This window comes from Mangifera indica, chromosome 16, assembly GCF_011075055.1.
Source record: "Mangifera indica cultivar Alphonso chromosome 16, CATAS_Mindica_2.1, whole genome shotgun sequence".
NCBI lineage: Eukaryota > Viridiplantae > Streptophyta > Magnoliopsida > Sapindales > Anacardiaceae > Mangifera > Mangifera indica.
In genome coordinates this window covers 12,701,634-12,713,164 of record NC_058152.1, presented here as the reverse complement: position 1 = coordinate 12,713,164, position 11,531 = coordinate 12,701,634, and the positions used below count along the sequence as shown (strand labels likewise).

The 11,531-nt window shown below is 32.8% G+C and overlaps 1 protein-coding gene and 1 long non-coding RNA gene across 3 annotated transcripts; both read left to right on the top strand.

The window, feature by feature from the left end:
- Nucleotides 1-2,914: 2,914 nt before the first annotated feature.
- Nucleotides 2,915-6,957, top strand: LOC123198781. Of its 2 annotated transcripts, XR_006498130.1 has the most exons (3): nt 2,915-2,975; nt 3,479-3,745; nt 4,410-6,957. It is a non-coding gene; the product is annotated as an uncharacterized LOC123198781 (long non-coding RNA). The 2 variants fall into 2 exon arrangements; XR_006498129.1 differs by having other exon boundaries at nt 2,922-3,745.
- Nucleotides 6,958-7,778: 821 nt separating this feature from the next.
- Nucleotides 7,779-9,139, top strand: LOC123199008 (probable disease resistance protein RPP1). The gene is made up of 2 exons (XM_044613807.1): nt 7,779-8,450; nt 9,097-9,139. The coding sequence occupies exons 1-2, from the start codon at nt 8,008-8,010 to the stop codon at nt 9,137-9,139; spliced, it is 486 nt and encodes a 161-aa protein (XP_044469742.1). The 5' UTR covers nt 7,779-8,007.
- The last annotated feature ends 2,392 nt before the right edge of the window (nt 9,140-11,531 follow it).

Below are 11,531 nucleotides of genomic sequence, written 5' to 3'. Positions count from 1 at the left end.
ACCATTCTAGAACTAGAAAGTCTTTACCTATATTGTTGTCACCAAACTCAAAAATAGTAGTTAAATAAATATCAAGCTCCGAGGTGGAGCCTAATGTTCCTCTTGGTCTTTTGTCCCTTTGCATCATAATACAATCACCATAACTCATATTTTGGATTGATGATGGGACAATAGGTGGTAAAGAGGAAGAAGAACTACTTTGGTTACCATAAATTAATAAATATTCAGCATAAATTTCTTTAATTAAATTCATAATGTTAGTTATAGTTAATGGAATATTAAGTTCATCTACACAATCTAATTGCAAACATTCATAATATAATGTCAAATAATCTGTGACACCATCTAATTTAAATTTAGGATAAAAAAAACATACAATAAGAAAAAGTTCTGTAATTGTTTTATAGTAAGTTAACAATTTTGTTTTCATTAAAAAAATAGTTTCTTGTAGAATAATATCTTGTTCGGCTTCTTGTAAAGTCTAATAATATTAATAGTTTCATTTAAAAATAAATGAGAAGTGGGATAATAAAACCCACTTAAAGTATAACTTGCATTATTAAAATTTCTTAATACATTTAAAATTATTTTACAAATATCGTATGTTGGCGATATAATGTAAGTTGTGGCATATTTTGTGAAATAAATGAGCATAATAAATCTCTATAATCAAAAGACTCGTTAAGTAATTCATATATTGAATTCTAACGAGTTGGCACGTCTTTAAAAAGTCTTTTTGGTCTTCTATTATGTTGTTTACAAAATTTACCTCATTCTTTCATAATTTGGGGATGTGTCCATAAAAATGAAATTGTTGTTTTTATTGGACTAATAAAATTATTAAGACAATGTAAACCATCTTGTACACATAAATTTAATACATGACATATACATCTAATATGAAAAAATCTACCACTTAAATTAGGTTTGCAAATATTAATTAAATCATTTATTGAGACAGTATTTGAACGTGCATTATCAAATGAAATTGAAAAAATTTTATAAAGTAATTTATATTCTTCTAATATTCTTTTAATTATTCTATAAATATTATCGACCGTATGACGTTCATCAAACACCCTAAATGCTAAAATTTTTTTTTGTAATAGAAAATTATTATCTATCCAATGACAAGTTATACCCATATAAGAGTGAACTTGCCAATGGTCACTCCAAATATCACTACATATAGATACATGTCCATCAAAATTTGTAAAAAATTGAATTAATTCTTTTTTTTGTTTTTTATATAAACTAAATAATGTTCTTTTTAATGTGTTTCTTGGAATAGTTTTATGTGCATGATTCAATTTAGCTTTATAATAATTATTAAAACCTAAATTTTCACTAAAACTAAATGCTAAATGATCTATTGCTACCATTTTTGTAAATTCTTCTTTACTTTTATTATCACTAATACATAAATAAAGATTTGTGTGTAGAATCATACCCAGTTATTTGTGTTTGGCCTTGGTTTTGCCCCATTTTTTCTAGATGCTTTGACTCTAAGTGCCTTTTAAACATCCCATATCTACTTCTTTGTTTGAATTTATAAATTTGCCTATAATAATTATAAGTAACATCAAAATTACCATCTTTCTTTTGTATTTTCTTAAAATGAATCTTGAAAATATCAGATGTAGAGATTTTTTGAGAATGTTGTTCCATCTCCATCTGTTGTTGATGTTGTTGTTGTTGTTCCACCTCTACATATTGACTTTCACTTTCTTGTGTTGAAAAATCATCTATAAATTGATTTTTATTCACATTTGATATATGTGAATATTGACCAAATCTCCTATTACCGGAAGATTTTCCACTACTTTTCATTTTTTGATAATAAATAAAATTAATTATATAAATAAATTATGTGATTAATTATGAAAGATAATAAAAAAATAATCAATAAAAATTAATTATAGAATTTCTATAATTAATTATGAATTGTATAATAAAAATAGAAATTGGAATTAATAAAAAATTAAGAAATAATTTAATTAAATTTAAGAGAATTTGATTGAATTGAAAGATTAAAAGAGTATTAAGAATTGAAAGATTGAGAATGAGAGTTTCGAGGATTGAGTTAGAGAATGGAGAGATTGAAATTTGAATGGATATATATATAGGAAAAATTTTTTTGAAAAAAATTAAAAAATAGGGGGTGAATTGCGATTTTAAAAATTGTAGGGGACTGTTGGTCCCCTACAATTTTCTTCTGCAAGCCAACAGTTCCCTATGCAGGGAACCGTTGGCTGTTTAATAAATTTAAAAAAATAAAAAAAATTCAAAATTTTTCGATTCAACACAGTAAACCGCCAGTTTACATATCGGTTCATAAACCGGGTGTGAACTGACAGTTTCACGGTTCAAAAATTAGATAAACCGAAATCGAATAGCTAAAATCTCGTTTCAGTTTCGGTTCAATCCGATTTTTGTTTTATCCAGGCCGGTTTTAGTCTGGTTCACGAGCCAAAATGGCCCGTGGCCAGGTCTACGCACACCTTCTTTACCTTTGAATACATTATGTAGGCAATTTTTTGATCTTGGTTTATGTTTACGGGTGAATATCGTTAATGTTAAAATTTTGTTTACTATTTCATTATGTTATAGTTTTAACCCTTACACAAGACTTTAGTTTCAACTCTAGAGTTTTTAACTTTTGATTGCCGACCAATTTCTGTTTTGTATTAAAATTGATTATTCAGTGGGTTTTATTCTTTTTGAGTGATACTATATATACAAACTGTTATTTTGTATTTGTGGCTTAAACTTGAACTAAGGGCATAATGGTAATTGGAAAAGTTAGTAAGGGTGCTTTTGTCATTTAAGCATGAGGGGCAGATAAGTAATTTTCGCTAGCTCAATCCCTAAATATATTTACTGTTCCTCTTCCCAGCAGTGCCTATTGCAGAAGCAAATTAACCAACCCTCTCTTGCTCTCGGTCTGCTTCCTCTGCTAGGGTTACTGTGCACAGGTGAGAAGTCAAAGATGCTTAGTAGGTAGTAGTATATGTGTTGAGGTCATAAGAACCATGAAAAACTTGAGCTTGATAAAAAATATATATATATATATATATATTTTTAACTTTTGGACATTTAATTCAATCCAACTGACTGTTCTTCTCTCATCCATTGCTTGTATATTTCTGAATGGGGGGACCATCTATCTAAAATTTTGAATGATGGCAGAAAATTGTCCATTTTGTCATGTTTCCAGTAGCAATTTATACAACAACTCAAACAGTCATCAACAGAGCAATTTATAGTATTCAATCTTTAGCGTACAACAAAATCACTCCACATTTTTTCATTTGGCTTAGAATCCTTCCATTCTTAGTTGCACGTTCAACAAAGAAAACTGTTCCACCTTGGCTGTTCAAATTGAGTCTAAGCAATTTGAATAACATGTTACTGTAATCATAACCTACCAATACATGATCCGATTCAATAACCTCACCCTCAAGGTCTTTCACCACAGGTAGAATAACGCTGATTCATAAGCTGACATTGATAATTGGCTTTCGTTCCTGATCTTGACACCTTGATCGATTCCCAAAATATAGAAGTTAATAATCTAAGACAGTCATGTCAGTAAGTGGAAGATGCTCTGACTCAAGGCATGGAGAAATTGCAGTCGACTCTTGCTGAAACTGTTGCTGCAGGTCAACTGGTAGGAGGAGGTTACGTCCCAAAGGTACCTACTGCAACGGAGAAGTTGGAAGCTCTAGTCAGCTTTTCGAACCAGGTAAGAATCCGAGGTATTGCTGCCGATCTTAACTTTTAATATCTTTCTGTAATGCGTTTTCTGACCAGTTAATTAGTTCTTTATCAGCACATCAATTTGCATTCATCTGTGAAATTGAAGTTTTCTTCTGCTTCTAACATTTATTTAAGCACTATGCAGCTCAAATGCATGCCTGTGATGCCCGACAAATCACACCTATTTTCTCATCCCTTTCCTTTTAGACCATCTTCTTGGCATTAAACTCATTGTTTTGGTGATTTATTGCAGTCATGATTTGTAGGAAATATCATTTTTGTGATGTACTAAAAAACCGTAGTTGATTTTTCCTCCAGTGCGTTGCTTTTCTGCAAACTTAAGTATGGCTACACAGTCAAATATGGATATTCTGTACTGTTAATAGTTTCTCTGAATAAGATTTCATGATCGGCAACCAGACCACTAATCGGTTTCTGTTAGCAAAAATGATATGATTGGTAGAAAGTAATATACTGATCTTAGCATAACATGGTTCTTTAAATTTCGGGTTCATATGATTTGATACATGTTAGTTTTTACTTGGAATGTCTTGACATGTTATCAAATTTATAAGCTCTTCCCCGAACAGCCTGATTATTTTGGACAAGAAACATTACAGCAGATGTCTTGTATCCTAACAACTTGCCAGGTTGCTCGAGGCTTGCTTGCACTAGGAGAGTACTTCCAACGCCTTGAAGCTTTTAGTTCAATTTGGGCCACCCATCCTCATGACACTGCCTAATCTTATATCAGAAAAAATCAACAAGCTCAAACTCTCTGGAAGATCATCACTGCTCAAACTTCATTTCCTGATTAGAGGTACCTCTGGACATTGTTGTTATAAACATAATTTGCATACTTTAAATTGCTGACATTTTTGAAGCAGCCACAAGCATCTAGGGAAATTGTAAATATAGTCTTTTAACCGGGACGAAGTTTGTAATTAAATCAATTTTTGATGCATGATGTTCATTTTTATGATCTTTTAAAACATATATTTAGGGTTTATGTTTTCGAGGTACCTTTGCAATGTAGTCATGTAAATTTGTACAAGGCAACAGTCTTATAAATTATTCAATTAAAGTTAATCTCATCTAACCCTTGATTATTATTACCAATTTTGAATGACAACTCTTGGAAATGGTCGACTGTTAACTCTTGGAAATGGTTGGCTGCGGACTCTAATGCACTTTTAAAGATCAAGGGGCATTGATGAATAATCCTAGAGATGGCTTAGATTCTATCGCATGGTTGCCGCATCCAATGGTCAGTTTTCTACGAAGTTGATTTGGAATGGGTTCAGGAGTAAGAAAAGAGAGGTTAAGTGGGCTGACCTTGTGTCACAAAAAACACATTCCTAGACAAGCTATTATCCTCTGGTTGGCAATTAAGCAGGGACTCATGACTAGAGGCAAACTTGTCAAACTTGGACTCACAAATAATGCTAAATGCGTGTTATGTAATCATTATGATGAGGATATAAACCACATTTTCTTCGGATGTGAATACAACAACTATATTTGGAAGACCATTTTGAGGAAAAGTTTCTTGAGTTATAATGGGCAAAACTAGAACTCCTTTATTGATGAGATTTCTTCGGATTGGAAGGAGGTCAGTTAAAATTCTTGATGGGCAAGTTAAGCCTGGGCCTACTAGTTATGCCATTTGGAAGGAAAGAAACAACAGGATTTTCTCTAATCTTCTGCAGCCCAAAGATAGAATTGTGGAAAGGCTCAGAAGACTGGTAAGATGCAGTTGAGGAGGTTCCAATTCCTAGCAATGGCTTTATTGACATTAGTAGGGGAAAAATTTGAGAGGTCCCTCTTTCTGATCTTTAGTCAAGTCCTATTCTGTAGGCTTTGGTGCTGGTTGCAGTGGTCAATATTGATAGCTTTTCCCCTCTCCATTGCCTCAACTCTGCTGCTGGGATTCTCTTCTGCTCTTTCCTGGTGGCTTTCGAAACCTGCCTTTTCGCTACTGTCTTCTGGAGCTTGAATCTCCTGTTTCCTGGTGCTTGTGTTTGCTTCTAAATTCTGATCAGAAGCTTTTGCATCAGTTTTCTGTGCTTCCCCTGTTTTTGCCATTCATTCCCCTGCTTCTCCTGCTGTTGTTCTCCTGGCCTCCCTTTTCCCCAGCTGTGGCTTGGTTTGGCGCCCTCAAAAATTTCTCCTGGCCTGCTGCTTGGTTTCCTTGCAGTTGAGGCATGCTTCTGGTCCTCATGGACCTTCAGTCTTTGCTGGTCTGGTTGGCTTGAATTCTTCCTGCAGGCTTTTCTTGCATCTTCAAATTTTTGCTCCTGGATTGCTACATCATGATATGGTCCTCTGGTTTGGGCTTAATTATCCTCTGTTGATGGGTTCTGGTCTGAAATTCCTGAGCTGTAGTCCTATGAGGATCTTTGGATACTGGTTTGTTGTATGATCAAGCAAGCTGAGTTTTGTCTCTCCGAGTAGAGCGTCAGAATTCATTGAGTTTGGATTGTCTATTGATTTGGCCGGTGCTTCTGTCATTTCCTGATTTTGCTTTTGTCCATTACGTCTGCTTCCTGGTGTTGGCACCTGCATTTCCTCCTGATGTGCTTTGTAGTGTTCTGCTTGCTGTGCTGGTTGTTCTCGGTTGTTGGCCTGGAGTGCTACATTCGAGTTTGGAGCCAGTAGTCCGCTCTCTGCTGCTATACCGTTTCTTTTGCAGGCTGATACTGGTTTCTTGTCTGGTGCTGCTGGAGTCCGGATATGCATCTGAACTCTCTGCCTCCTTGCTTGCTGCTGTGGTAGGGATTTCTTTCCAGGTGTAATGCATTTCCCTGCTGCCCGAGGATCTGCCTTGGCATCTCTTTTGCTTGTTTCTGTGGCAGCTATTTATTTGTTGTCTTAGTTTGTGGAAGCTGTCCAAGTCATTCGGCCTCAGCCTCAGCCTCAATTTTCCAACAGTGTGGCTCCCGGGCCCTGGATTAATTTGTTGAGTTTATGGGCTCCGTGAGTTTCTTTAGGATGCAATGTTTGTATGCTATAATGTGTTGTAATTCCTTAGCATATGTGTCATGTTCTCTTTGTGTCTTGATTGGACTCGTCTGTTTTGGCAGTGTATTATTGGCTAACCTCCTTGGGGATGAGTTCAGGATGTATTGGGACTGTTTTTGCAAGATTTTGTAATATAAATATTTACCTGTTTAAAAAATAAAATAAAATTTTGAGTCAATACTCGATTCTATAATCATTATATTGTAAATAAAGAATTGTTAATTAGAAACAAAATTAATTAATTAATTAGAAACAAAAGGCACAATTCGATAGTTTGTGGTCTGGATTTCCACAATTGAATTCATGATTCAAATATTGAAAAAATAAAATCAAAATTTGCCACATACACAAAGAATTGCATGAAAATTCCTGAAATGCTTTAACGATCTTAAAAAGGATATCAAGAAAAAATTTTTCCAAATCCAGATAAAGTAAAAGAAATAATTAATTCATGCAGACTAATTCCCACCAAAAATATTAAAACGAAATCAAATTTTCAACTGCTGAGAGCAGCAAAATTAGAAATGAAGGGAATTTAATGTTGTCATTTTCATATTTAATTTTCCAATTTCTTCGGAAGAAAAAATACAAAGAGATTTTGATGCCATGACTTGACCGCAATGGAGATTTTGATGGTCCTGTTAAAATGCTAGTCTAAACTAATAGTCTTAACTTCAATGGAGGGAGACTATTGAGCTTGACAAATGGTCTAAATTTTCATTGGTGAAAATAGTAAAATATTTTAATATTTAATATTAATAAAATTATGTGTATAAGAAGTAAACGCAAATTTATGTTCAAACAATAATATATTATCATATAATTGAACGATTTTAAATTAAAAATAAAATAACATATAATTATATCCTAATAATTTAAAATAATCTTTTGGCTTGCTTGAAAGTAAAATAATCTTTTGGCTTGCTTGAAAGTAAAATACAAGTAGAAATCACAAGGCAGCCTAATGTTCATGGGGCACAAAGTCCAAGTCAAAAAAAACGAAAGGCAGGGCATCTTCTGGGAAAACAGATAAGGCAAAGAAGAAAAAGGCAGGCCATCTTCCTGGGAAAAGAGATGAAAAAGACTTAGATATTGTGGAATATAGTTCAACTGCTCAATTAGGTGATGTTTTAGTTTACCCTTCTTTGTTTATGCGAAGTGCCTCTCTTCACTTGCACTTAATGGCTTCCTCTTCTTCTTCTTCATCCATTACTCCTAAAATAGAGTATGAGGTTTTCCTTAGTTTCCGTGGTGTGGACACCCGACAAAGCATTACCAGCCATCTTTATGAAGCCTTTTGTCGGAAAAAAGATTAAAACTTTCATTGATGATAGCCTTGTTAGAGGAGAAGAAATTTCTATATCTCTTTTGAAGGCAATTGAACATTCAAAGATCTCGGATATCATTTTTTCTAAAGGGTATGCTTCCTCAAGATGGTGTCTCACAGAACTTGAAGAGATTGTTAAATGTAAGAACACGTATGATCAGATCGTAATACCAGTCTTTTATGAAGTAGATCCAACTGATGTCAGGAATCAAACTGGGGATTTTGGGAAAGCATTTGCTCTACTTGAAAAGCATTTTATGGATGATTCAGAGATGTTGCAGAGATGGAGGACTGCTTTGAGGGATGCAGCCAACCTATCTGGTTATGATTCAAAGAACTCTAGGTAACTGTAAATTTTTTTATCAATGTTTTTATGTAATAATCTTTTTTTTTTTGGTACGTACTTTGAAGCTACGAATTACCAATTTTTGTGTAATAATCTTGCATACAGCAGTTCCATATATTTTCTATGTTTATTATCTTTTCAAGATTTACTGGGAGACATTATATTTTATACTATGTTAATTTGGGTTGGGTTCTTGTTGCGTAGCTTCTGGCCCAAAACATAGAAAGACTTGATACAAACGCTATCCATTAATACGAACGGTCAGTTTTACTTTTTTTGGATGACAACTAATTACTATCTGAAGATGATAGATCATTAAATACATAGTTACTAATTATTTCATTTTTTATGAGAATTGAATTGAATTGAATTTTAGCATTGATAAGTTTTATAAGCTTTTAGGACATGGAAAGTGATGATCAAATTATATTTGAATCTAAAATTTTGTCCCACTGAGAAGTGAACTTGAGTTCATGTCATGACGCAATTCTTCATCATGCCAATCTTACATTTTAAAAATTTTTATTCAATGAACAGTCAAAAGAAACAGAAAAGAATTAAAATTATGTTATATTTCTTTATTTGGTTTTTAGTCATTTAATTTTAGTATCATATTATTTAATTATTTATTTTTTATTTTTAGGAATGAGGCAACGTTGGTAAAAGATATTGTCAATGATGTATAGAAAAAATTGGATTACAACTCCTCAGTTATTCCTTCCAAGGACCTAGTTGGACTAGAGTTATCAATCGAAGAGATTAAAAATTTATTATGTACAAAGGGTGTTTGCAAGCTAGGAATTTGGGGCATGGGGGGCATAGAAAAAACTACTCTTGCTGATGCTATATTTAAAAAAATCTCTAGACAATTTGAAATGTCTTACTTCATTCTAAATATTAGAGAAGAATCAGAGAAAAGCGGGGGATTCAATGACTTATGCCAAAAACTGAGTTGTGCAGTTCTAGGGGATGAATATCCCAATCATGGATTCACCTTCACAAGAAAAAGTCTCATTGGTAGAAAAAAAATTCTCATCGTGTTTGATGATGTAACAAAGTTAGAACAAATAGAATGTTTAATGAAAGTTTTTGACAACTTGGATTTAGAAAATCGAATCATTATAACGACAAGGGATAAACATGTGCTAACAAATTATAAAGTGGATCATATTCATGAGATGGCAGGGTTATCTTCTCATAATGCTATTCAACTTTTTGCCTTATATGCCTTTAATGGAAACCCTCCAACAGAAGATTATAACAAGTTATCATCTATAGTAGTAGCTTACGTTAAAGGTGTTCCGTTAGCTCTTAAAGTTCTAAGTTCCTTTCTATTCAAGAGAATGAAGAGAGAATGGGAAAGTGTACTAAAAAACTTCAAAACAAGTCTTCATGTAGATATCCACAAGGTGTTAAAAATAAGTTATGATGGATTAAATGATAAAGAGAAGGCTGTATTTTTAGATATTGCATGTTTCTTTAAAGGATATAAAAGAGATCTCATAGAAGCAATTTTGAACGCTCGTGACTTCGACTCTCATATTTCTCTACATCTTCTCATTGAAAAGTATCTCATAACTACATCATTTGACACCATAACAATGCATGATTTACTAGAAGAAATGGGTAGAGAAATTGTTTGGCAAGAATCAATTGATAATCTTAGTAAACGTAGTCGGTTGTGGGATCACAATGAAATCGTTTCAGTATTGAAGAATAATATGGTAAGAGCAAGAACACTTGTTTTTCATTTCTATTTTACACATAAAATATAATAAATTATTAGTTAGCAGAATATTCATTTCCAGTTATCATTGAAAATTAAATTATTTGGTATAGGGTAGTATTGACACATCTATTATTATTATTATTATTATTTACATATTTTGAAAAGAAATATATTTGAGAGTAAATTACTTAAGAATTGATGTAATTAAGCAATTTCAAATTGACTTTTCATCAATATGTTTGTGATTACCAAGGAACTAGAGTAATTCGAAGCATACGTTTGGATATGTCTAAAGTAGAAGAGTTGCATTTAGTTCCTAAAGCTTTCAACAACATGCAAAACGTAAGATTCTTGGAATTTTATGGGTCTGAGCATGGAAAGAATGTGTCTGAATCTGAAAACTTTGCATTGCACCTTAACTTAAGATTCTTGAAAAAAAATAGCTCCATGGATGGAAAGAAAGTGCATGGTTTTGAGAAACTTAAGTCTGACTTATTTGAGCTAAGGTATTTTTGCTGGCATGGATATTCTACCAAATCATTGCCACCAAATTTTAATCCAAAGAACCTTATTGCACTTTATATGCATAATAGCAAAGTTAAACAACTTTGGACTGGTAACCAGGTAAATGTTAACTTATATATTGACTTTTTTTTCTTTTGGCTTTAAATTTTAAATATATGTATGTTATTTATGTTGTTTCAATTCATTTAATCATTTTTTTTTTTTGTGATAGAAACTTGTTAATTTGAAACATATTGACCTTAGTCACTCTAAGTATTTATGCAGAATACCAGATTTTTCACTTATGCCAAATCTTAAGAGCCTGATTTTTTAAGATTGTACAAATTTGCTCGAGAGTTTTTCATCTATTCATAATCTCCATGAACTTGTCATTCTTAATCTACGTGGATGCAAAAGCTTTGATAATCTTCCAGTTAATGTTCATTGGAAATCTATTCGAGAAATTAATCTCTCTAATTGCTCAAATCTTAGAACAGTTCTGTATCTCCCATGTACAGTTGAAGAGTTATATCTAGATGGAACTCCAATAAAAGAATTGCTATCAGTAGAGCATCTAGCCAGACTAGAGAAATTGAGTCTTAGAAAATGTTCAAGGCTTGAAAGGTTACCAGAGAGTTTTCGTGAGTTAAAATCTCTTAAATGTCTTTATATCTCGGGTTGTTCCAAACTTGACAAGTTTCCTAATAACCTAAGAGATTTAACAACTCTAGATGAACTTGAACTAGAGGACATTGCTTTTGCTGAAATGCCAACGTTTATGACAAGTTTGATCAACCTGAAGATATTATCTTTTGCAAGATGTAAGATGCAGAAGCGATTGAGTA

Coding starts and splice junctions, on each gene's coding strand:
- LOC123199008 (XM_044613807.1), top strand. CDS start 8,008: ATGAGGTTTTCCTTAGTTTCCGTGGTGTGGACACCCGACAAAGCATTA. Junction 8,451..9,096: donor TATGATTCAAAGAACTCTAG/GTAACTGTAAAT, acceptor TTTTATTTTTAG/GAATGAGGCAACGTTGGTAA.